Source organism: Cottoperca gobio, unplaced genomic scaffold (genome assembly GCF_900634415.1).
Source record: "Cottoperca gobio unplaced genomic scaffold, fCotGob3.1 fCotGob3_78arrow_ctg1, whole genome shotgun sequence".
Lineage (NCBI taxonomy): Eukaryota > Metazoa > Chordata > Actinopteri > Perciformes > Bovichtidae > Cottoperca > Cottoperca gobio.
In genome coordinates, this window is record NW_021167067.1 from 1 (window position 1) to 27,263 (window position 27,263).

The window sequence follows — 27,263 nt, forward strand, 5'->3', positions numbered from 1 at the left end:
CCAGGGAGACCCAGAGCCCCCCCCACACATTAAAGAGGAACAGGAGGAACTCTGGAGCAGTCAGGAGGGAGAGCAGCTTCAAGGGCCGGAGGAGGCTGATATCACCAAGATCACATTCACTCATGTCCCTGTGAAGAGTGAAGATGATGAAGAGAAACCTCAGTCCTCACAGCTTCATCAAAGACAAACTGAACACATGGAAACAGGAGCTGATGGTGAGGACTGTGGAGGACCAGAACCAGCCAGGAACTCAGATCCAGAGAGACATTTACAACCAGTTAGTGAGGACAAGACTAGAGACTCTTCTGGACCTGATAATAATTATCACTGGGAGGAGACTAAGGAACCTCAGTCAGATCTAAACTCTTTTGGAAATGAAGAAGTCCCCGTCAGTGATTCTAGAAGTAGTGCTGGAGAGAAACCATTCAGCTGCTCTGAGTGTGGGAGAGGATTTATCCACAAGAGAAGTATGAAGAGACACAACCTGAGTCACACAGGAGAGAAACCTTACAGCTGCTCTGAGTGTGGGAAAATATTTGGTCGTAAGTCACATCTGAAGGAACACATGTTAACTCATGGTGGAGAGAAACCATTTAGCTGCCCTCAGTGTGGGAAATTATTTGGCCGCAAGACACGTCTGAACAGACACATGTTAATCCACATTGGAGAGAAACGTTTCAGCTGCTCAGTTTCTAAGAATTATGTTGCACAGAGTAGTCATGTACACAAACACATGAGAACCCACATAGAAGAGAAACCATCCAGCTGCTCTGATGGAAAGGACTCTGGAGGACCAGAACCAGCTGTTAAGTGAAATGAATTCTAATAACATACCCAGGTTTCTGTTCAGCACTGAGGCTGACAGAGAGCCACAGCTCTACAGAGCCTTCTGTTCCTATATCTCTCAGTAGTGACGACTTCATGCGCTTCTTTAACCATAAAATTATAATTATTAGAGACAAAATTAATCTCCTCCTGCCCTCAATTGGTAATGACTTAACTTCAACCTCCGGAACCTTAAAAACATCTGTAACTCCTGAAATATATCTAGACTGTTTTACTCCAATCAACCTTAACCAACTAACTTCAACAATCTCATCGTCTAAGCATCAACCTGTCTTTTGGACCCGATTCAACTAAACTGTTTAAAGAAGTTTTACCCTTAATTAACACCTTGTTATTAAATGTGATCAACCTGTCTCTATTATCTGGCTACGTACCACAATCCTTTAAAGTAGCTGTAATAAAACCACTTCTTAAAAAGCCTAGTCTTGATCCAGAGGTTTTAGCCAACTATAGGCCGATATCTAACCTTCCCTTTCTCGCTAAGATCCTCGAGAAAGCAGTTGCAAAACAGTTGTGTGATGTTTTACATAATAATAGTTTTATTTAAGGTTTTTCAATCTGGATTTAGAGTTCATCATAGCACAGAGACGGCACTGGTGAAAGTTACCAATGACCTTCTAATGGCATCACACAAAGGACTTGTCTCTGTTCTTGTCTTGTTAGACCTCAGTGCTGCTTTCCACACTGTTGATCAGGACATTCTACTACAGAGACTGGAACATTAACTATCTTCTGGTAAGTGTGTGTAACTTAAAGCACCATGTCTGATTCTGTCACTGGATCCTGTCGGGACTAAAAGTGCGTCTGTGTCCCTCTGGAGAGGTGTGTGGTTGGGTTGGTGGCTGTTTCACTGTCATGCTTTTCCATCTCATATGTCTCACTTCTTGTAATAAATATGCTGTTACATAAGATACACATCAGATCTGATTGATCTCTTCATCACATTAAATATCAACTACTTCCCTCAACTGCTCTGAAGAATATAAAACATGTGACAGCAGGAAGTGATCCTGTGGCTGAGAGAGGAATGCTGGCAGTTTAAAATGAAGAGAAACACAAAATCAGAATTTGAGTTTAGTGGTTTAGTGAACAGAAAACACTGCAACTGTACATGAATAAGAGATTTAACATGTTACATTTGAAGTTTGAAATGTATACAACTATGTCCAGTAAAAGTTTTGAGTCTTTTACTCTTACATCTGCATAAACAGGCCATAAAATGGAAAATATGTCCAGGCGTTTTTCCCCACACAGAGTAATTCTCTCCTCTCTGAGTGTCCCTTCACATGCAGAGGTCTTGGTGGTACTGCCAGTGACTGTTCCTGTTGCTCCTGTTTTCTCTGGGTCACTCATATGAAGATTAGATCAAATGGCCATGAACTGTCCTGTACAGTCTGGGGACATGACAGTGGCAGGGAATGACACATGGAAAATGGTTTGCTTACACCAAAAGTTGCTCATCTTTCTGCATGTCCAAAACTGACATGTACAGCAACATGCCTGTGGACTTCTTCATTTCTTCTGGAGTTATTTCAGTCCAGATGAACTTTCTCCCTCTCTCCAGGCTTTTGGCTGCATTCTTGTTTGTGTATTCACAGAGGAGTTTGAAAACTGCAGCATCAAAGTGGGAATAAATGTTATCTGGTGCTTGGTTTCCCATATCGAGAGGGGGTTGGACACCTGGGGTCATTCATCGGGCTCTACCTCAGTGTCTCTCCAGCGCTGTGTGTGTATTCGCTCAGAAATAAAGCAGTTTCGCAGGTATATTTTTATATGCGAGTGTGTGTGTGTGTGTATATATATATGTGTGTGTGTATGTATATGTATATATATATGTATGTATGTATGTATGTATGTATGTATATATATATATATATATATATATGTATATATATGTATGTATGTATATATATGTATATATATGTGTATATATATATGTATGTATATATGTATTTATATATGTATATATATATATGTATATATATATGTGTGTATATATGTATATATATATATATATATGTATATATATATATATGTGTGTATATATGTATATATATATATATGTATATATATATGTATATATGTGTGTATATATCTATGTATATATATATGTGTGTATATATCTATGTATATATATGTGTGTATATATCTATGTATACTTTGTGTTATATTCTTGTCAATAGGTGTTATTCTTATGTCTGTTTGTGTATCTCTCTGTGCTGTTCTCTTGTATCAATTATTATTCTCCCTCTGTTATATTCTTGTATATCTACTTTATCTTTGTAGTTTTCTCATAATCTTTTCTCCATCTCGTATCTCTCTATTCTTCTCTGGTGAATCTATCTTCCATCTCATCATAATTGATACTAAACTCTCTTGTGTGTCTATATTATCATCTTCTCTATCTACTCTCTCTCATCATGTGTGTCTTCATTTTCATCTTCATTTATCTCACCCAATCTCCATATCATTACATAACTTATCATCATACATACATACCTGTATATCTATATGTATTATATACATATACAGAAGCTACGTGGTGCCTCCCATCCATCCATCCTGTTGGGCTCCTACTCAATGGAAAAACCGCTGGTTTCGGGTGCGCTGTCAGACGGGTTAATGATGGTCAGTGACCTCAACGGACCAGACTCGGGCAGCAGAGGCTGGCTCTGGGGACGTGGAACGTCACCTCTCTGTGGGGGAAGGAGTGGCAGACCGGGGTTGTGGGCCCCCTATTCAAAAAGGGGGACCAGACAGTGTGTGCCAACTACAGGGGTATCACACTTCTCACTCTCCCTGGTAAAGTCTACTCCAAGGTACTGGAAAGGAGTGTTCGGCCGGAAGTCGAACCTCTGATTGAAGAGGAACAATGCGGATTCCGTCCTGGTCGTGGAACAACGGACCAACTCTTCACTCTTGTTAGGATCCTGGAGGGGGCCTGGGAGTACGCCCATCTGGTCTACATGTGTTTTTTGGATCTGGAGAAGGCGTATGACTGGGTTCCCCGGGTGATACTGTGGGAGGTGATGCGGGAGTATGGGGTGAGGGAGTCACTTCTGAGGGCCATCCAATCCCTGTACGCCCAAAGTGAGAGTTAGTAAATCGGGCTCGTTCCCAGTTAATGTTGGCCTCCGCAAGGGCTGCGCTTTATCACCAATCCTGTTTGTGATTTTCATGGACAGGATATCGAGGCGTAGTCGTGGAGGAGAGGGTTTGCAGTTCGGTGGCCTAAGGATCTCATCGCTGCTCTTTGCAGATGATGTAGTCCTTATGGCATCATCGGTCTGTGACCTTCAACAGTCACTGGATCGGTTCGCAGCCGAGTTTGAAGTGGTTGGATGAGGATCAGCACATCAAAATCTGAGGCCATGGCTCTCAGCAGGAAACCGGTGGATTGCCTACTCCGGGTAGGGAATGAGCCCTTTCCCAAAGTGAAGGAGTTCCAGTACCTCAGGGTCTCGTTCACGAGTGAGGGGACGATGGAGCGAGAGATTGGCCGGAGAATCGGAGCAGCGGTACTGCTTTACCGCACCATTGTGACGAAAAGAGAGCTGAACCAGAAGGCAAAGCTCTTGATCTACCGGTTGATCATCGTTCCTACCCTCACCTATGGTCATGAAGGCTGGGTCATGTCCGAAAGAACGAGATCACGGGTACAAACGGCCAAAATGGGTTTTCTCAGACGGGTGGCTGGCGTCTCCCTTAGAGATAGGGTGACAAGTTCAGCCATCCGTGAGAGACTAGGAGAAAAGCCGCTGCTCCTTTGTGTTGAAAGAGGCCAGTTGAGGTGGTTCGGGCATCTAGTAAGGATGCCACATGGGCGCCTCCCTAGGGAGGTGTTCCAGGCACGACCAGCTGGGAGGAGACCCCGGGGAAGACCCAGGACTCGGTGGAGAGATTATATATCCTCACTGGCCTGGGAACATAAAATGACCAAGATATTTTAGGTGAAGTAGGAGGAAGTGAGGTCAAAAAAAACAAAGAGGGAGGTGGTTTGTGAGGAGAGCAGGTAAAGGAGGCAGGTGATTTGGGAGGAGAGCAGGTAAAGGAGGCAGGTGATTTGGGAGGAGAGCAGGTAGAGGTGACAGGAGAGGTGCAGGAAAACATGGTAGGAAAAGAAAGGAATACATGGAGTGAGCAGGTAGAGGAAGCGGAGGTGGAGGAGGAAGAGGCAGCAGTAGCACTGGAGACAGTACAGCAAAAACCTGCTGCCAAACGTAAGAAAAGGTCAAAGAACACTTCCAGTGATGCTAAAAACGGTAAAGTTGGGGAAGAGGGACAGATTGTGAGAAGACAGGGACAGACGGACGAGAGTCTTAGTGAAGATGAGTGTGTGTCTGACAGCAGTGTTATCCCTGGTTTTAATTTAAGTAACAGTCAGAAGAAAAAAAAGTATACGGCTGAAATGTTAAACATTTTCCTCCTACAAACAAAAAACCAACATGGTGTACCAGATTTGGTAGTTTTTAGCCAGACTCCATATGAGTCAAAAAGAGGAGTGTGGCCTCACTGACCAGGAGATTTTTAGATTCAAGAAACTTGTGGTAAAAGTTTAAAAAAACAAATAAACATTGATTATGTGTGTTTTAATTCATTTAGTTGTTTGTTTTTTTGCTTTTAACATCTCAGTAGTGATGGATACTTTCAGAGTGGGTGTTTTAAATGTCTTAAAAAAAAGAGCACAAATATGCGAAACTGCTAAAATTAAACGTGTTGATGTACTTTTATTTACAAGAAATGCACAGCGACAGTTTTAATGAGATAGACTGGAGGAGAGCGTGGGAAGGGGAAGTCATTACAAGCCACAACACTTCTCTCAGTGGAGGAGTGGGCTTCCTCTTCTCCAAGTCTTTTACTCCAGTCTGACTGGAGGTCGAGTATTTCATCGAGGGGAGGTTGCTTTTAGTTAAAGCTCAGTTTGACCTTTTTACAGCTGTTTTTATAAATGTGTACGCTCCAACAATCGGTGCAGAGAGGAAGCTGTTTATACTAAAAGTTAATGATGTTTTAAATGGCTGTGCCACGGAGGATTTTTTATTCTTGGGAGGGGATTTGAACTGTACAAAAAATGCATCTTTATATCGCAACCACGCAGAGCCAGAATGCTCTAAGGCTGCTGGTTCACTTCCATGGCCTGGTGGATGTGTGTAGGAGGATGCACGCAGATGCCAGACAATACACATGGTCCCACATTAGACTAGACCGTATTTATTGCATTATACCGGCTGGTTTTATAGATCATTCCTTGACTTTTAAATATAGATTTCTTAAGTAATTGTACAAATGAAAAATATGTAAATAAAGTGTTATTGAAAAAGTAAAAAAACGTCTCTGTCTCTATCACTCGGTCTCTCTCCCACTCTGTGTCGCTCTCTTTCTGTCTGTGTCTCTCTCTCTGTGTCTCTCTCTCTCTTTCTGTCTCTCACTCTCTCTGTGTCTCCCTTTCTCTCTCTGTCTTTGTCTCTCTCTGTCTCTCAACCAAACACTCGGTCTGCACACAGTGCACACAGTTTATAATGTTGCAGGAGAGCTAGTTAACGTTAGCTGTTAGCTTTTAGCTGTTAGCAGCCGGTATTGGAGGTGCTATTGACTTGCAGTAAGGTGTGTTCAAGCTCTATTCACTATTGACCCTGCTATTGAGTTGGTATTGAAAATCGTGGAATTTGACTGGTGTTGGTATCGACTCCTAAATTTCTGTCACCGGCATCATTTAGCTGTTTACTGCAGTAACAGAAGATATTCACATGCCTCAAATCTGAGTGTGAAAGCCTCTGTTATTAATACGATTATTTTCCTGTTTCTGTATTTACGAGACAGCACCAGTCTTTCCCCAAAGAGCATGCAGCTTTGCCAATTGGCGCAATGGCGGTCTGGTCTTTATGTTGGAAAGTTACAGGTCATGTTAGAAAAACTGAGGCAGTGTGGGAATCAGCCCTGGATGCTATCAGAGATTGTGCTAACGTTAGTCGCTCTGCCCTGATTGGTTTAGGGAAGCTACATTTACGTAAGATAGTTACACTGTCACCTGTTCATTTATAATAATAATATGATATTAATGTCCGTTTGTGTTTCAGTTTTACCTTCAGACGTACAAAAAGTGATTGTTGTTGAAGAGGAGCAGCAGAGTGTCTCACTCTCCTCTTCAGACGTGAAGCAGCAGCTGCTGCTGGTTAAAGAAGAGGTTCCCCCTGAGCAGCAGGAGTGGAGTTCCAGTCTGGAGGACCCAGAGTCCCTCCCACACATTAAAGAGGAACAGGAGGAATTCTGGAGCAGTCAGGAGGGAGAGCAGCTTCAAGGGCTGGAGGAGGCTGATATCACCAAGATCACATTCACTCATGTCCCTGTGAAGAGTGAAGATGATGAAGAGAAACCTCAGTCCTCACAGCTTCATCAAAGACAAACTGAACAACTGGAAATAGGAGCTGATGGAGAGGACTGTGGAGGACCAGAATCAGCCAGGGACTCAGATCCAGAGAGACATTTACACCCAGACACTGAGGACAAGACTGGAGACCCTTCTGACAGTGAGAATTGGAAGGAGACCAAAGAACCTCAGTCAGGTTTAAACTCTCTGGGAAATGAAGAAGTCCCTTTCAGTGATTCCAGAAGTAGTGCTGGAGTGAAACCATTCAGCTGCTCAGTGTGTAAGAAATATTTTACACAGAGTGGAAGTTTACAAATACACATGAGAATCCACACAGGAGAGAAACTATTCTGCTGTTCTCAGTGTGGGAAAACATTTAGACATTACAGTTCATTTAGCTGACGCTTTTGTCCAAAGCGGCTTACAAAAAGCAAACAATCATGGAGATACAACTCATGGAAACAGGATCTGATGGAGAGGACTGTGGAGGACCAGAACGAGCCAGGAACTCAAATCCAGAGAGACATTTACACCCAGATACTGAGGACAAGACTGGAGACTCTTCTGGACCTGATGACACTGATGATTGGAAGGAGACCAAACAACCTCTGTCAGGTTTAAACGTCCCTGAAGTAGTGCTGGAAAGAAACCATTCAGCTGCTCTCTGCTGGGAAAGGTTTTGCCTGAAAGAAAAGTCTGAAGAGACACATCAGAGTACACAAAGGAGAGAAACCTTACAGCTGCTCATTCTGTGTTTAAACGTGTGTGTGCGCGAGGCACATCTGAAGACACACATGAGGAGTCATAAAGTTTCTTCGTGTTTTGTTTTGCGCACGCTCTTCAGTCTTCAGTCTTGTATTCAGTCACTAACAATAAACATTGTTCACTAGCATTTGTATTGTTCCTCAGTGGAGAGCGATTTAAACAACTGGTCCGATAGCCAAGTCTTGTTCAAGATGGCTCTGCTTTTTCCACTGCAGCCGGTGCTTCAGTCTTTTGTAACTCCATAGATACTTTCTGTGGTGACTGTGGTTTGGATTTGATCGTTAGTACGTGAATCTGAAATCCACAGAAGTACATGCATTTCAATTGTGTAGCATGTTGAAAACTAGTCTGCCTACTGTGATCTATCCCTTTGATTTGATATACCAGGGAGGAAGTACTTGAGGAAATGTTTCCATAAAGGGTCGGCCAGCGCCAGCAGCTGCGTCGGCCGAGTACCTCTGATTCTGGCTGCACCACCTGGGAGTGATGCATCCGTCCGCCCCATCAGCAGGGAGCGTGGGATGACTGGTCGTAGACGTAAGAAGGGGCTCTCCTCCTCGCTCCTACTAGTTCAGCCATACGCCCGGGAGACCTCGTATTTGCTCCTCACCAGAAAGACGTTACGCTAACACTTATGGGTGCAGTGGCATCAGCTAAATGGCAGGTTAAAGTTATTATAAGATGATGTGGCATTGATATTTAGTTGGATTAGCCAATATGGATTGAAAAACACAGTACAAAATGTTATCTTACTGGTGTTTGTTTGATGTTAGCTGATATTTCAGATTTGCTGTGAAATCAATGAATGGGTTTGTTCTTTGTCTGAACTAACTTGGTTAGTTATCATGAGCAAAACTTGCATTCCGTTTTGTTTTCCGTTATTCTTTTTCCAATCATTTGTGCAGACCAGCGTCCTCATCCAGCCTGCATTGTCACATTGAAAATGTTCATTAAAAAGTACCAAATTATTATCAGGAAACTTCTTCAGAGAGTTGTTTTTTTTCGCTTGTTCCAGACAAAGTCAATAACAGTTCAACTTTAATATCAATACTGTCTCCATTCATGTTTATTTTTATGGTTAATGTTTTACAGTTAAAACACATTGTACAACTCCTCTCCAGTACATCATGTTTCATTAAACTTATATATATTTATTTAATATTTTGGGATCTCTTTCCTTCAGTTTGATGTCTGAGGCTGTTCCTGGTTTCTTATATAAAGTTCATTAATCAGTCATGAGCAGGTATTTAAAATATTATCTTTGTTATCCTCAATATTATAAAAGTCAAAGGATGGTGATAGCAGTCATATGACCGTATAAGGAAACCTGAAATAGCCTCAAACATATTTATCTTCTTCAAGGAAACAAACGCAAAGATCCTCCTCAAAGTGATCACAGTGATGAACTTCAGCCCTCTTTCTGTGCAAATGTTTCAGTTTAAAGACACAAGGATTCATTGCTATATATAAAATAATATATATATAATATATTTACAATATATATATATATATTAAAATATAATATATAAATGTGTATATATATATTTATAATATATATATATATATAATATATATGTATATATACACATATATTTGTGTATTTATATACCCGAGACTCATTCAAACATAACTCTTTAAAAAAAAGCATTTTATTGATGATTCCCGGAGAAACCTCGAGTTACACATGAGAATGTTTCAGAGAGAAATAAAGGAGCTTCATGTGATTCATTGAGCAGGTTACATGAAAGACATCAGCGACACCCTTCGGTCAGATGAGGGTACTGCATCATGGCGTCCACACAGGGAGAAGACTATTTAATTTATATATTTTTATTCTAGAAAACTATCAAAAAGGCACGTGACATATTCAAGAGACTCCAGTTCACAACATCAAAAACTATAATAATTATTGTTAATTATTATAGTAACAATAATAAATAATACAATTAATTAACAAGTAGTCAGTCAGGAATTGAAGCACATAGATATTTCTAAAGATTTTTTTTACAACAATTAAAAAATGTTTTGTATCCACTGACATCAAAAGTAAAGATGTTACTTAAGTACTCGAGTAAATGTACTTAGTTACATTCCGCTTTTATTTTGTAAACGTGAGCCGGAAGTTGTCTTGTGTATTTCCTGTTTCAGTGAAAGCAGCGAGCAGAAGTCAAACCTTCAATAAGAGCAGAAGAAGCGACATTATTCCTCTTTCTTCTTCTCTGCCTGAGTGTGAAACATGTCGGGACTTCAGAGTCTGAAGCTTTTCATCAACCAGCGGCTAACTGCGGCTGTCGAGGACATATTTGGACATTTTGAGAGAACAATAACCGAGTATGAAGAGGAGATGGACCGCCGCCACCGGAAACTGCTCGCTGTGGGTTTAACTCCTGAAATACAACTGCAGACAGAAGCAGGTTCGTTTTCTGTGTCCTGCTGGAAACACGTGTACTGCTAATGTTGTCCGTGCTAAGCTAACGTTAGCTACACCACCCACACACAACGTGTTAGCAGCTAGCAGCTAGCTCCCGCTAAAAGAGACCAAAGGTTTTGAGTTTAAACACGCAGTCCAACATGAACCCAGCTTCATGTTTAAAGAGCTATAAGCTAGCAGCTAGCTCCCGCTAAAGGAGACGACAGGCTTTATATACCGAGTTTATACACACAGTCCAACATGAACTCTTTAGACTAACTGTGTCCCATCGACAAGTAAACTCAGTAAACCAACTATGAAGAGTGCAGGAGACGCAGCCTGATTTTGCTGATGATGCTACATTTGAAACAACACAAATCCATGCAGAAGTGGAGCTAGTTAACGTTAGCTGTTTGCTCTGTAAGCAATATGTATTAAGGTCATATGGTCAAATATAAATAATAACTTAGAAATGGTTGGGTTTTGAAGCCCAAAGGGCGCTGTGATTGCCTTTCAAATGAATCCAGTAAACTTCTAGTTGATCAAGATACTTATTTATTTAAAGTGATGATGACAGCATTTCAAAAATACCCTCAGCCGAGGACACTTTCACACACCAAGTCCACAGTCTGAATCAATAAAGAGCCAGTTAGCGGTCTGTTGGTGAAAGTGGTACAAAAACATCATAAACATTTTGCTATATTCTCTACAGAAGGGTGTTGTCGTCTCTCATTGGTCCATGTTGGCGCGGTTATGCCCCTTGGTGGGCCGTCTTGTTGTGACAAGATGGAGGTAGACCTGAAACTCTTTTAAGAGAACCTACAGTGCTTCACATTCATAACTAATATAGTGCTCATTATACATTTGTGCAGAAATACATGTTGTGCAATAATACATTTTGATTGAGGTGGACGAGTACATGTGATAATCATTAAGTGTGACACAATACAATCAGGAGTTTATTTACTTCACAAAATGTAACCTGGCTTATTTCACCAGGGAACAAACTGAAGGCTACACTAAAATTAAACAATCCACTAAGTGGCTGAAGGGTCTTTTACCCTTGAGTTCACCTGCAAAAAGGTACCAGATCCTGAACATAAGTTTTTATGTCGTCTGCACGTTTGTTGTTGACATAACTCACGGTAGAAAGCAAAATGTTGCAACACGATGACTTCATGGTAGCAGTAGGATATGTTGTCTTTGAGCTGTAGGCTGCGGGGATGCATCTATCACACTGTTCACATAATTTATTTGGTCATTAGCGGGCGGTGTAGTGTCAACTAATGTTACATATCTAACTTTGTGTAACAAAACCTAATTTCCTTAATGTTTGTTTCATTTTTCCTGCAGATGTGCAGCAGCAGCTGCTGGTTAGAGAAGAGGTTCCCCCTGAGCAGCAGGAGTGGAGCTCCAGTCTGGACCAGGAGTACCCAGAGCCCCCCCCACACATTAAAGAGGAACAGGAGGAACTCTGGAGCAGTCAGGAGGGAGAGCAGCTCCAAGGGCTGGAGGAGGCTGATATCACCAAGTTCACATTCACTCCTGTCCCTGTGAAGAGTGAGGATGATGAAGAGAAACCTCAGTCCTCACAGCTTCATCAAAGACAAACTGAACACATGGAAACAGGAGCTGATCGAGACGACTGTGGAGGACCAGAACCAGCCAGGAAATCAGATCCTGAGAGACATTTACAGCCAGATACTGAGGACAAGACTGGAGGACTAGATGATTGGAAGGAGACCAGAGAACCTCAGTCAGGTTTAAAATCTCTGAAAAATGTCCCTTCCAGTGATTCCAGTAGTAGTGCTGGTGAGAAACCATTTCGCTGCTCTGAGTGTGGGAAAAGATTTGGAAGCGAAACACATCTGAAGACGCACATGAGAACTCACACAGGAGAGAAACCTTTCAGCTGCTCATTCTGTAGGAAATCTTTTACACAGAGTGGAAGTTTACAGAAACACAGGAGAATCCACACAGGAGAGAAACCATTTGATTGCTCAGTGTGTGGTAAAGCTTTCATTGAAAGTGGAAATCTGACAAGACACATGAGAGTTCACACAGGAGAGAAACCGTTCAGCTGCTCAGTCTGTGGAAAATATTTTGCACAGAGTAAAGGTGTACAGTTACACATGAAAATCCACACATGAGAGAACCTTTTGATTGCTTAGTGTACGGTGAAATATTTATACAAAAGGTACAGCAGACACACCATATGACAGTCCACACGGGTGAAATTATTCAGCTGTAGTGTTTGTAACAAAATATTTGCTTGTCAACAGGTCAAAAAACATAAATGTGTTGGTCTTTTGTCCTCGCAGCTAAACAGCTGATGGAGAGGACTGTGAATGACCAGCACCAGCCTGGAACTGAGTCCCCTCGGCAGTCTAAGCCTATAGTAGCATAACTAGGGGCTGGTCCAAGGCAAGCAAAGAGCCAGCCCTAACTATAAGCTTTATCAGAGAGGAAAGTCTTTAGTCTCTAAGCATTTCAACCCTCCCTTGACTACAATAAATTGTTGTCAGTCATGAGATTTGTTCTATTTAATGAAATTTAATGTCACAATAATCTTCTGTGGATAATCTTTCATGTAATGTAATGTAACACCAAATGTCTTTCTTCACCTTTTTGGCGTAACGTAGCTCTAATAGGGTTTTGTTAACCATCACGTACGACGGCGCATTCATTTATGAGAGTGCAAAAATGGGTTCTGAAAAATAGGTGTAATTCGAACACTGCCTATATACTTATGTTGAAGCATTGTTGTGCTGAGTTTATAATCAAATGCATTAAGAATACACGGAGTACATCGGTTCTGTTCCCCTCATGCTTGAAATCCAGTGGCAGACTGATAGAAGTGTTTGTAAATCTGTTTCTTTTAAAAATATATTACAATGTTTTGACTGCCTGTAGTTTGGAGTATTTGAAAAGTGAAAATGAACATAATCAGCTATTGGAGGTTAAAAAGGTTGTGTAACGTGGAGTAGCGATGTCACAAGAACCGATAGTGTGGTACCAAGTCGATCTCAAATTCTGTTACCAGGGAGCTCGAGACGTCCTGTCTTCCCGAGGACGATAGAAAATGTTTTTAGGACGAGATATAGTTCACGTTAGCTTAGTCCTGCTTGGCTAAATAACGGAGCTCATAGCTAACGCTAACGGAGCTAGGTTCCATTATGATGTTCAAGCTCTATTCAGTCAAATTTGGTAAATTATAACGTTATCATGTGTTCAAATGTAATCTTGTAAAATGTAGTTTTTGATGAGAAACTTCAGTTGTTTGCAGATGTTTTCACATCAATATAAAATCGATATTAGATGAACTCTGAGCTGTTTAACTTCCTGACAGAAATCAGTATGAAGTAATAAAGAGTGTGTTTTGGAGTAAATGGAGTTATTGTTTGTTTTTTACCGTGGAATTTCACTGGTGTTGGTATCGACTACTACATTTCTTGTATTGTGACGTCTCCAGAGTTCAGTTTACTAAACAGTTCTGACCGTTTACGTAGCGGTTGTGAATAGTCATGCACATTTTAATAGGGCTCCTTGAAAAGTCATGTAAGTTCGAAAATAACACACACACACAGGTTCAGGTCTGTGACATTTATGTGATTTGTTGCTGAGTCGCTCTGCAGGGAATTAGAAACAGAAATGACTGAATGTAATAACTCCTTAAACATGTTTCTGTGACTGTGGGCTTCCTGTTTGTGTGAATCAGAGACCGGACAGAGAACAGGAGCTGACGTCTCCTGACAGAAGAACTCGCTGCTCCTCGTAGGAAAACATTCAAATGAATTAAATTTGAAATGTGAAAATCGGAGCTATAAATCATCACCATCTGTCCCGAGAAGATTCATTTCTCATCGTTTTGTTTGTTGAGTTGAATGCACAGATGATGCTCGTACCCTGAAACTAGAAGTCTTAAAGTCAAACACACAAACACTTTGTACTTCACTGGGCGGGAACAATCATTTCATATGTTTTATACTACGATGACGGAGAGCTCAGGAGCCGATAACTGATATCAACGTTTCAGTCGTGTACAGCTCTGAGATGAAATACTTTACTTATATGTGCCAACATGACAAACCTCCTTTAGTTATAGGGAGATTTAATATAATAAGAAAACATAAAAGTTCATTATTCTGGGGGGAAAGTGCAGCAGGTGAAGTACAAAGTGGAAAAATGTGCAAATTAAACAAAATATTAACAATAAAGATGATCAATAAGGTGCAAATTCAAAATACACACAAGCCAGAAAGTAAACGGTTAACGGTGATGATTCTGCAAAATGCCTTTTTCACTGCTCAGTTTGCAGGCGTGATGTGGAAGTATTAAAGTCTCTGAAATGTGGTTGTATATAATGGAAAGGTTTTGTGTGAATCCAATATAAATATACACTTGAGACAGAAACCTGGAGACGAGCTAACAGCAGTTATTCTTCTGACAATGTTCACATGAGAGTCTCGAGTAAAGTTCACACACTCTGACCTCTGCAGACTCTCACGCCGTCCTGAGCTGCGTTCAGGAACACTAAACAGCTGTCACGGTTTAATATAGAAACCGTGAGAACAGACGACTTTCCCAGCGTGCTCTGGAGCGAGGCAGCGACCCCCCGAGGACGCCACCGATCAGCTGGAGATGCATGATGGGAAGGGTTTCCGGACAGTTTGATCTGCTGTTTAAATTTAGTTTCAGATGCAAAGAGCAAGTCTGAGGATCCTCTGCGTTCAGAACGTCTCGTTCTTACACTTCCTGTTTCTGCACAGACGTGGTGCTTCATGTCGTAAAGTTTGTCTCTAGGTCCACTTAGAGTTCACACTTGTCATCTTTATTATTATTATTATTATTATTATTATTATTATTATTATTATTATTATTATTATTATTATTATTATTATTATATTTATATAATGAATAACCGTCTCCTTTGAAATCATTATGACTCCAATATTTATAATATATATATATGACTCTTATTTTATGATCAGATACACAGACCTGCACTGAATACAGCGAAGCTTCAGTCAGAGCGTCGACGTCCGAACGCTGCACAGTGTTTAAAGTGTGTGTGCACAGTGTGAGATACAGATGAGATTGCACTGATATTATCAGTATTATTATTATATTATCAGTTATATTATCATTATCATTATATCATTGTATTATGTTGTGGAAGTTTTCCTACTTTACTCTGGAGAGATGTATATAAAGTCAAATAAATGGTGATAGAGACAGAGTCGTCTTTGTGCATTTATTTGAGATCTCAAAGGCACCAGTTCTACAGAAAACAACGTAGTCTGTAGGAGAGCACAGTTTGAATGAAGATACATAGACAATTTATACACACACTTGTTCCCTTGACTCTAGTGACTGAGTCATAAACACAGCAGGGGACAGGGGACAAACTGCTGATGAGCTATAGAACAATAAAACATCAGTCAATAGGTGATTGATCAGCACATTTGTTATTCACTGTAAACAAGCAATAAACCAAAGATGATCTCCGTTAGATTAGTTCCTTTTGATGTTTGTAAGGTCGTTCCCTCCAATCTGATGAACCCAGTCCTGGGAAACTCCATCCTTTTATCTTTGGGTATATAGACATTTGTTTCTTGGAGTCTCCTTGATAACAGTTATGTAAACACTAAAATAAATGGCACACCCAAGATTCTTTCTCAGAGAGTTAATCAGTATGTAAATCTAAAGAGAGAGGACCATCTGTGTCCTGTCTTACAATGCCTCCCCCATTACGACAAGAAAAGGCAGTTGACCCTGGCTTGATAAGGGAACTTGTAAAGTTGTGCAAATGCATGAAAAGAGAAATAGGCAGATCATCACTTGTAACATTATTAGAACATTATTTAAACAGTAGACATTTAAATTGCTATTACAATTATCATTAGTATTATTATTATATTATCAGTATTATAATAATATTAGTATTATAATAATATTATCAGTATTATTATTATATTATCAGTATTATAATATTATTAGTATTATAATAATATTATCAGTATTATTATTATATTATCAGTATTATAATATTATCAGTATTATTATATTATTATTATAATATTATTAGTATTATAATAGTATTAGTAGTATTATAATAATAATTTCAGAATTATAATAATATTATTAGTATTATAATATCAATATTATAATATTATTATTAGTATAATAATATTAGTATTATAATAATATCAGAATTATAAAATTATTATTAGTATTATAATAATATTATTAGTATTAAACTATCAGTAGAGTCAGACTCCAGTTCCAGTCTCTGATCCAAACATGTCCAATAACTTAAACGTTTAAAGTTTGAAAGTCAACATTTATTGTTTTTATCTAACAAATATTCTGCTTCAGTTCAGATTTGTTGGAGTTCAAAAACAACTTTTATTCATTAAAGAAAGTTGATTTTATTAAAAATAAGATGAATCACTTTTTCTCATACATGTGAAGCTTCATTGTGGAAAAAGAATTTGTCTGCTTTGAGTTTAATGAATGTTGTTGTTGAACAGCTGAGACGATAGAAACCAGATTTATTCAAGGAGGAACAAACATATCCGTCTTCTTCCTAATATTAATATTAATAATAAAAATACTATTAACAATAATAATAAAAATACTATTAACAATAATAATAGTAAAATAAATGCTACTAATAATAATAATAACCATAAACATTTTTTTACATAATAATAATAACAGTTTTTCTGTTTATCTGCCGTATTGTGTCGACAGGAAATGCTCCTTTTGTTCTGTTTTTACAGGACGTTCACACACACACACACACACACACACACACACGCACGCACACACAATCCCTGTGGTGTGTGTGTGTGTGTATGTGTGTGTGTGTGTGAACCTGCAGGTTTTTAAACTCTGATGATCTGTAATCTTTGTCTTTTATCTGATTAGCTTTAGTTTCTCTGTCTCTCAGGCGTTTTCTCACGATGCATTTCAACAGATGCATTGAAAACTTTATTTTGTTAACAAACACTTTAAGCCTCCGACGTGCCTCACTTCCTGCCCACATTAATCCTGCGTGGGCTGCAGTGAACTGTTCCAACACGTCTTGAGCATCGTCTACGTCAAGGGTGGGGAACCATTTTCCCATCAAGGGCCATTCTTTTTTTACAACATCCTTCGAGGGCCGTACTAATTATTGCACTCATAACTTCTGCACATTGTTTTTAAAACACATTCATTTCACTTTTCTTTCATGCTAAATGCAAAAAAGCAACTTTTTTATCCTGTATCTTCTGTTTTATCAGAAATCCTTTATTAGTCCCACAGCGGGGACATTTATCTCGTCACAGCAAAAGAACATATGAAGTAAAAAGGCAGAATACAATAATTACCAATAAGTACCAAGTGGTTGATAGAAAATAAAGTGATAACTGCACCGCAGTGGTGGAACAGTGTGTTCTTGGTGTGGGGGTCTACCTCTCTATTTGTCCATGTTTCTATGTTCCGCTCTGCAGAGAGCTGCTTGTTGGGCCAAACTCCACCGAAGAGCGTTAACTTTATCCAAACACTCGTCCTCTCAGCTCGTGCAGTTTGACATGTTTCGTGTTTCACAGCAAGTACGTCCGCACAAACTAGACACACTGGCCTTTTACTTCCTCAAATAAATAATCGTTCGTCCATTTCTCCTGGAAAGTGCGACATTCCACATCCAGCTTTCTCTGTTTCACACTCGCCATGCTGCGTTCACTGATGTCAATGACTGTCTCGTTTAATATTGAAGTTTTTTGACATGACGTGACCACGTGATGACACATTCCACTCGTGTTGTGTTCAAGGACCCTGACCATGGCCAGGAAAAACAGTCTTCTCGTCAAACTCTTTGTCCCTGATAAAGTTTGTTTCTAGGTCCACTTAGAGTTCACACTTGTCATCTTTATTATTATTATTATTATTATTATTATTATTATTATTATTATTATTATTATTATCATTATTATTATATTTATATAAAGAATAACCGTCTCCTTTGAAATCATTATGACTACAATATTTATAATATATATATATGATCAGATACACAGAGCTGCACTGAATACAGCGAAGCTTCAGTCAGAGCGTCGACGTCCGAACGCTGCGCAGTGTTTAAAGTGTGTGTGCACAGTGTGAGATACAGATGAGACTGCACTGATATTATCAGTATTATTATTATATTATCAGTTATATTATCATTATCATTATTACGTTTTTTGACATGACGTGACCACGTGATGACATATTCCACTCGTGTTGTGTTCAAGGACCCTGACCGTGGCCAGGAAAAACAGTCTTCTCGTCAAACTCTTTGTCCCTGATAAATAAACTAGAACAATTAATAAGATAAACATATCTGTAAAAGGTGATTTAGTGACTGACTACAATAGAACCTATCAATTTAAACTTGTATTGAACTCTAGGAGGGACATAATCAATCAAAGTAAGAAATATGTCTTTATGCTTTATGTGTTATGTCTTTTTTTGTGCTAAGCTAGGCTAACATCATCCTGTCTAACATTATCCTGGTTAACAGCATCCTAGCTATCAGCATCCTGGCTAAGAGTATCCTGGCTAACAGCATCCTGGTTTACTTGCCAACCTTGAGTTCTCAAAAATATGAAGGATTGAGAAACTAATGTCAGAACATCTTTCAATTTCAGAGACTTCTGCAACAGCATGTTAAATACTATTATTGTAACTTTTTTCTTCAGGAAAGAGAACAGAATAATTCACTCCTCTAATATTCATGAGTTTTCATTCATTTTATATATTTCTTCACGATGCTGCGCCCCGTGTGCTCGGAGCGTCACAGTTTACAAAGTCCCTGCTCCTTTCCCTCAAAACTTTCCGTAAATTACAATTCTTTATTATTATATTTTATGTTATTTCTCTGTATATGAGTTCTTCCTGAAACAAGCTCGAGTGTTTCTCTCGAGGTGGGGACACGCTGTGACGTGGCAGAGAAGATGTGAACATTGGGCACAGAGGTGAACGTGATCAGCTGCAGGACTGCAAGTCTGAGAGCACAGATGTAATCTGTCGTCAGAGCCGGATTACTTCAGATTAAAGCCACTTTTCTATTTTCCTGCTGCGTGTTCACCTGATGTTTTCTGAACAGATTAAAGCCAATCACATATCAGTTGTGCAGCACGCTGTGTGGGCGGATGATTACACACAACCAGGACTGTCATTATCACAGATTTGGAGGTTTTATCTCTGAGTCAGCAGTGATTTTCAGATTAAAGGTTTTTAGTCTCTGGCAGTCTGAAGTATTAACGCTCTCCTCACATCTTCACGACAGAAACATGTAATCAATTCAGCTAAAGTTTGTGTGCCGCCACTTTTCTTACTGCAGAGAAGCAGCGGCTAAGGTTCTAACGCTGGACTTCCTCCCTTTAAACCTCTGTTCACACTGCATGCTGGGACGCCATTCAATGCTAATGCTAGTCAGAGGGATGCTAATAGTTGCTGACAGGACGTGGAGGTTTATTTTATAAAAAGAAGTATTCAGTACAAATCCTACGTTCATTATTTTAGTTTGGTGCAGAAGTGTTGATGTACACGCAGTTTAACAAGAACTCACGGCTCCTTAATTCAGTGGTGCAGGAAGTACTCTAGCCTTTACTGCACTATTACCACACTGTATATTAATATATATATATATAATACTATATATGTATAACCTTATATATATATATATATATATATATATATAATACTATATATTAATATATATAGGGTTATATATATATAGTATTATATATATTAATCCTTTATAAGCTTTGAAGGAAAACCATCAATTCTTCACATTTGAGAAGTTGGAGCCATGAAATGTTTTGCATGACAATAATTCTAAAAGTTCTCGTCATGTTCTCTGAGGTGAAATGTGAATATGTAACTGAAGCTGTCAGATGAATGCAGCGCAGTAAAAGTACAAAGCACTAGAAGAATGAAGTAGCAGGAAAAGAAAACACTCAAGTAAAGTACAAGTATCTTAAAATACTTGAGTAAATGCACATAGTTACATTCCACCTCATCATCGCTCGCTTTAAACTTCATGTTTCAGAATTGACAGAACAAGTTGCAGGATGTGAACGCAGCACGACGTCCCGCTCTGCATGAGAGGAGAGATTAAAAGATTAAAATGTTACAGATTAAACAACGTTAAAGTCTCAGACGTCTTCGACTGTCATTTAAATAAATGTATGAAGATAAGAGAGCAGAGCTGCAGAGAAGAATCGATTCTTCTGTTTAAACTGTTCGATTCAACTTTTAATAATCGATTCATCAAATCCTCAGAATCCAGATTCTTAAATGTGAATGTTTTCTGCTGTTATATAAAAATATAAAGTGAATATATATATATACTGAATATATACAAAGTGAATATATATATATACTGAATATATAAAGTGAATATAAATAAAGTGAATATATATATATACTGAATATATATAAAGTGAATATATATAAACTTAATATATATAAACTCAATATATATAAACTCAATATATATGAACTCAATATATTCAGTTTTATATATTCAGTTTGACTACAACTAAAATAGAATCCACAAAGAATATGATCTTAAATTGCTGCTTTGTGCAGAAACTAAGCAGATTACTGGATAAGAACTTTCTTCTTCTTCTCTCCTATTAATCATCTGATGACCCTTTAGAGGGCCCAGCCCCTCAGGTTGGGAATCACTAATGTAACTGTATATAAAGTAGATAGAGATCATGTTTCTGCTACAACATTAACGTATTAATAATGTGTGCAGAACTGTTTGCATGTCACATTATTCCACCTGCACGTGATTAAATAAGAAAACATATTCAGACATCAAATAATAATTCACATTATTCTCGTGATTACGTATCTGGATTATTTATTATTTATGCATCCAATCAGAGGAGAGTTAACAATAGCAAATAATTCAATTAAATCAGTTTCATTCATAAATTAATTCCATATTTCTTTATAATTCTCATATATCTCATATCACATTTCTCTAATTCATAAATTAGGTTTTGAAATAATAAATAGTTTTCTTTTTTATCTTGTGACTTGGATGTGTGATGCGGGTTGATTTGGAAAATTAACCTAATAATACGTATAATATATTTAATACAAGATCCACACATGCAATATTATTCTTCCATGTAGATTTGAATATTTCAGCCACTGTGTTTCCCACATGTTTGACTTCAAACATCCATATTTGGTGCCGAACGTGTTCCCCACACTGACAATAGAAAACAGACTCGGGAGTCGAGTCTATTGTTTAACATCCAGCTGTGACTCGACAAACAAAAGAGGCTTCATGAGCGAGGCAGGAACTGTTTAAAGGAGCAGACCGCACACGTTAACCCTTTAAACACAAGTCGTGTTTGTGTTGAAGGACATGTGAGGATTCCTGATGAGCCGCAGACAGGAAGTGCAGAAATAAAAGAGCTCAGAGGTGGAGATCCAGTCTGATGCTCTGCAGCTGTTGCATTATTTGTGAATCCACAAAAGTTTTTATGGATCAGATTCAGTTCTCCAGCTGCAGTCAGAAGCTTTAATATTGTATGTTTTTAATGGACTTTGGTGCAGCAGGACTTAGGGTTGAATTCAGTGTTCCTGAAGATGAAACTGCATTTCAGCCCAAATATCAGCTGTTTTAACCTCCTGACTCTGCTCATTATATATATTCCGTTTGTATTTTTAAACTACATGTTTACGTTGATGTCATCACAGTGTTTCACTTCCTGTTGAGTCCAGTTTTAATGTGTGTGTGAAGTGACATCGATTAATGACACGTTATTATTCTGTTTTGTAAACAGATGTTTTCCTTTTACTTCAGTTCAAGACAGAAAGCCACTGTGAGCAACTGATCATTGTTTTGTGGTGAAGTTTTCCTTTAAGAAGCCAGTCCAGTCATCCACATCCCAGAATGCAATGCGAGCCTGGCTGCAGGAAGGTAAAACGTGCACCGTGTACTTCAGCTTGCATCACGTTCTCACCACGAACAAAACGAAATATTTTCTAATTTGTGGAACAAAACGTTTCAGTTGAGCTCTTCATGATAATACAACAAACATGATCGATTACTATTCAAATGTGCTTTATTGACACCATGTTCAAGTACAGTCCTGCATATGCTGACCTATAGAGTATTCATATACTACGATACTGTGCAGAAGCACTCTGTATTTAATCTGTATTTAATCTGTATTTAATGCCTTACTATTATTATTACTTGTACTTACACTCTGCACTATATATTTTATACTCATACCTTCACATATCTGGGCCCTTATTGTCCATTCTGTACTTATTCCAGGGTTACTCTGCTTCTTTTGCACTTCTGGTTTGACGCTGAACTGCATTTTGTTTCTCAGTATTTTCTGTACTCTGACAGTAAAGTTGAATCTAATCTAAGTGTAGCCAAAGCAAGTTGTACAAGCTGTGTCTGTAGTTTTATATAACTCAACCAGAACACGCATCGGAGAGCGCAGACCTCCACCAAGGCCGATGGTGCGTTCAGGTGCTCCCTGATGGTCGGGAAGCCGTTCTTCTGCTACAGTGTGTTCATGATGTGGAAACAATAAGGACGCTACAAAGAAGATGTTTTTTACTTTATTGCTCCGAGTGTTTAAACATCTCGTTGATATCTGTTCAGACTTGCATTATCGAATATGTTAAAAATTGGAAACTAATGTTTCCGATTATTCTGACACCACCTGAATGCAGCACAAATGCCTCACAATGTTAACTAACGTGAAACACGTAACGTGAACGTGAAGAGTTCTTTCAATTTCTTTCAGTTTCTTTCAGTTTCTTTCAGTTTCTTTCAGTTTCTTTCAGTTTCTTTCAGTTTCTTTCAGTTTCTTTCAGTTTCTGTTTCTTTCTGTTTCTTTCAGTTTCTGTTCTTCAGTTTCTTTCAGTTTCTTTCAGTTTCTTTCAGTTTCTTTCAGTTTCTTTCAGTTTCTTTCTGTTTCTTTCTGTTTCTTTCAGTTTCTTTCAGTTTCTTTCAGTTTCTTTCAGTTTCTTTCAGTTTCTTTCAGTTTCTTTCAGTTTCTTTCAGTTTCTTTCAGTTTCTTTCAGTTTTCTGTTTCTTTCAGTTTCTGTTTCTTTCAGTTTCTGTTTCTTTCTGTTTCTTTCTGTTTCTTTTGTTTCTTTCAGTTTCTTTCAGTTTCTTTCAGTTTCTTTCTGTTTCTTTCTGTTTCTTTCTGTTTCTTTTTGTTTCTTTCAGTTTCTTTCAGTTTCTTTCTGTTTCTTTCTGTTTCTTTCAGTTTCTGTTTCTTTCAGTTTCTTTCAGTTTCTTTCAGTTTCTTTCAGTTTCTTTCTGTTTCTTTCTGTTTCTTTCTGTTTCTTTCAGTTTCTGTTTCTTTCAGTTTCTTTCAGTTTCTTTCAGTTTCTTTCTGTTTCTTTCAGTTTCTTTCAGTTTCTGTTTCTTTCTGTTTCTTTCTGTTTCTTTCTGTTTCTTTCTGTTTCTGTTTCTGTTTCTTTCAGTTTCTTTTTGTTTCTTTCAGTTTCTTTCAGTTTCTTTCAGTTTCTTTCAGTTTCTTTCAGTTTCTTTCAGTTTCTTTCAGTTTCTTTCAGTTTCTTTCAGTTTCTTTCAGTTTCTTTCAGTTTCTTTCAGTTTCTTTCTTCTTTCAGTTTCTTTCAGTTTCTTTCAGTTTCTTTCAGTTTCTGTTTCTTTCAGTTTCTTTCAGTTTCTTTCAGTTTCTTTCAGTTTCTTTCAGTTTCTTTCAGTTTCTTTCAGTTTCTTTCAGTTTCTTTCAGTTTCTGTTTCTTTCAGTTTCTGTTTCTTTCTGTTTCTTTCTGTTTCTTTTTGTTTCTTTCAGTTTCTTTCAGTTTCTTTCAGTTTCTTTCAGTTTCTTTCTGTTTCTTTCAGTTTCTTTCAGTTTCTTTCTGTTTCTTTCTGTTTCTTTCAGTTTCTTTCAGTTTCTGTTTCTTTCAGTTTCTTTCAGTTTCTTTCAGTTTCTTTCTGTTTCTTTCAGTTTCTGTTTCTTTCAGTTTCTGTTTCTTTCTGTTTCTTTCTGTTTCTTTTTGTTTCTTTCAGTTTCTTTCAGTTTCTTTCAGTTTCTTTCAGTTTCTTTCAGTTTCTTTCTGTTTCTTTCAGTTTCTGTTTCTTTCAGTTTCTTTCTGTTTCTTTCAGTTTCTTTCAGTTTCTTTCAGTTTCTGTTTCTTTCTGTTTCTTTCTGTTTCTTTCTGTTTCTGTTTCTGTTTCTTTCAGTTTCTTTTTGTTTCTTTCAGTTTCTTTCAGTTTCTTTCAGTTTCTTTCAGTTTCTTTCAGTTTCTTTCAGTTTCTTTCTTCTTTCAGTTTCTTTCAGTTTCTTTCAGTTTCTTTCAGTTTCTTTCAGTTTCTTTCAGTTTCTTTCTGTTACTCTTTCTGTTTCTTTCTGTTTCTGTTTCTTTCAGTTTCTGTTTCTGTCTGCTTCTTTCAGTTTCTGTTTCTTTCAGTTTCTTTCTGTTTCTTTCTGTTTCTCTCTATTTCTTTCTGTTTCTTTCTGTTACTTTCAGTTTCTTTCAGTTTCTTTCTTTGTTCTTTCTGTTTATTTCTGTTTCTTTCTGTTTCTTTTTGTTTCTTTCTGTTTCTTTCAGTTTCTTTCAGTTTCTTTCAGTTTCTTTCTGTTTCTTTCTGTTTCTTTCAGTTTCTGTTTCTTTCAGTTTCTTTCAGTTTCTTTCAGTTTCTTTCAGTTTCTTTCTGTTTCTTTCAGTTTCTTTCTGTTTCTTTCAGTTTCTGTTTCTTTCAGTTTCTGTTTCTTTCTGTTTCTTTTTGTTTCTTTCAGTTTCTTTCAGTTTCTTTCAGTTTCTTTCAGTTTCTTTCAGTTTCTTTCAGTTTCTTTCTGTTTCTTTCTGTTTCTTTCAGTTTCTGTTTCTTTCAGTTTCTGTTTCTTTCAGTTTCTTTCAGTTTCTTTCAGTTTCTTTCAGTTTCTTTCAGTTTCTTTCAGTTTCTTTCAGTTTCTTTCAGTTTCTTTCAGTTTCTTTCTGTTTCTTTCTGTTTCTTTCAGTTTCAGTTTCTTTCAGTTTCTTTCAGTTTCTTTCAGTTTCTTTCAGTTTCTTTCAGTTTCTTTCAGTTTCTTTCAGTTTCTTTCAGTTTCTGTTTCTTTCTGTTTCTTTCTGTTTCTTTCTGTTTCTTTCTGTTTCTTTCTGTTTCTGTTTCTGTTTCTTTCAGTTTCTTTTTGTTTCTTTCAGTTTCTTTCAGTTTCTTTCAGTTTCTTTCAGTTTCTTTCAGTTTCTTTCAGTTTCTTTCAGTTTCTTTCAGTTTCTTTCTTCTTTCAGTTTCTTTCAGTTTCTTTCAGTTTCTTTCAGTTTCTTTCAGTTTCTTTCAGTTTCTTTCAGTTTCTTTCAGTTTCTTTCAGTTTCTTTCTGTTACTGTTTCTGTTTCTTTCTGTTTCTGTTTCTTTCAGTTTCTGTTTCTGTCTGCTTCTTTCAGTTTCTGTTTCTTTCAGTTTCTTTCTGTTTCTTTCTGTTTCTCTCTATTTCTTTCTGTTTCTTTCTGTTACTTTCAGTTTCTTTCAGTTTCTTTCTTTGTTCTTTCTGTTTATTTCTGTTTCTTTCTGTTTCTTTTTGTTTCTTTCTGTTTCTTTCTGTTACTTTCTTCTTTCTGTTTCTTTGTTTCTTTCTGTTTCTTTCAGTTTCTTTCAGTTTCTTTCAGTTTCTTTCTTTTTCTTTCTGTTTCTTTCTGTTTCTTTCTGTTTCTTTCTGTTACTTTCTTCTTTCTGTTTCTTTTTGTTTCTTTCAGTTTCTTTCAGTTTCTTTCAGTTTCTTTCAGTTTCTTTCAGTTTCTTTCAGTTCTTCAGTCTTCAGTTTCTTTCAGTTTCTTTCTGTTTCTTTCAGTTTCTGTTTCTTTCAGTTTCTTTCTGTTTCTTTCAGTTTCTTTCAGTTTCTTTCAGTTTCTGTTTCTTTCTGTTTCTTTCTGTTTCTTTCTGTTTCTGTTTCTGTTTCTTTCAGTTTCTTTTGTTTCTTTCAGTTTCTTTCAGTTTCTTTCAGTTTCTTTCAGTTTCTTTCAGTTTCTTTCAGTTTCTTTCAGTTTCTTTCAGTTTCTTTCAGTTTCTTTCAGTTCTTTCAGTTTCTTCTTTCAGTTTCTTTCAGTTTCTTTCAGTTTCTTTCAGTTTCTTTCAGTTTCTTCAGTTTCTTTCAGTTTCTTTCTGTTACTGTTTCTGTTTCTTTCTGTTTCTGTTTCTTTCAGTTTCTGTTTCTGTCTGCTTCTTTCAGTTTCTGTTTCTTTCAGTTTCTTTCTGTTTCTTTCTGTTTCTCTCTATTTCTTTCTGTTTCTTTCTGTTACTTTCAGTTTCTTTCAGTTTCTTTCTTTGTTCTTTCTGTTTATTTCTGTTTCTTTCTGTTTCTTTTTGTTTCTTTCTGTTTCTTTCAGTTTCTTTCAGTTTCTTTCAGTTTCTTTCAGTTTCTTTCTGTTTCTTTCTGTTTCTTTCAGTTTCTGTTTCTTTCAGTTTCTTTCAGTTTCTTTCTGTTTCTTTCAGTTTCTTTCTGTTTCTTTCAGTTTCTGTTTCTTTCAGTTCTGTTTCTTTCTGTTTCTTTCTGTTTCTTTTTGTTTCTTTCAGTTTCTTTCAGTTTCTTTCAGTTTCTTTCAGTTTCTTTCAGTTTCTTTCAGTTCTTTCAGTTTCTTCTGTTTCTTTCAGTTTCTGTTTCTTTCAGTTTCTTTCAGTTTCTTTCAGTTTCTTTCAGTTTCTTTCTGTTTCTTTCTGTTTCTTTCAGTTTCTTTCAGTTTCTGTTTCTTTCAGTTTCTTTCAGTTTCTTTCAGTTTCTTTCAGTTTCTTTCAGTTTCTTTCAGTTTCTTTCAGTTTCTTTCAGTTTCTGTTTCTTTCTGTTTCTTTCTGTTTCTTTCTGTTTCTTTCTGTTTCTGTT

The 27,263-nt window shown here is 37.6% G+C and overlaps 2 protein-coding genes across 3 annotated transcripts; both read left to right on the forward strand.

The window, feature by feature from the left end:
• Positions 1-4: 4 nt before the first annotated feature.
• LOC115006265 (zinc finger protein 135-like) lies at positions 5-8,929 on the forward strand (the record flags this gene model as incomplete). The annotated part of the gene is made up of 2 exons (XM_029428393.1): positions 5-662; positions 6,993-8,929. Coding segments are annotated over 2 exons (1,281 nt in total), but the record flags the coding sequence as incomplete, so codon positions are not given.
• A 1,159-nt stretch (positions 8,930-10,088) lies between these two features.
• Positions 10,089-13,771, forward strand: LOC115006269 (zinc finger and SCAN domain-containing protein 31-like). 2 transcript variants are annotated; one of them, XM_029428399.1, is made up of 3 exons: positions 10,089-10,392; positions 11,742-12,200; positions 12,710-13,771. In XM_029428399.1, the coding sequence occupies exons 1-3, from the start codon at positions 10,215-10,217 to the stop codon at positions 12,793-12,795; spliced, it is 723 nt and encodes a 240-aa protein (XP_029284259.1). In that variant the 5' UTR covers positions 10,089-10,214; the 3' UTR covers positions 12,796-13,771. The 2 variants fall into 2 exon arrangements, with proteins under 2 accessions (XP_029284259.1, XP_029284258.1); XM_029428398.1 differs by having other exon boundaries at positions 11,742-13,771.
• Positions 13,772-27,263: the final 13,492 nt, after the last annotated feature.

Excerpts from the sequence above, each read along its gene's own strand:
- LOC115006269 (XM_029428398.1), top strand. The coding sequence starts at position 10,215 with ATGTCGGGACTTCAGAGTCTGAAGCTTTTCATCAACCAGCGGCTAACT. Across the intron at positions 10,393-11,741 it reads ACAACTGCAGACAGAAGCAG|ATGTGCAGCAGCAGCTGCTG; the intron begins GTTCGTTTTCTG and ends TTTTTCCTGCAG.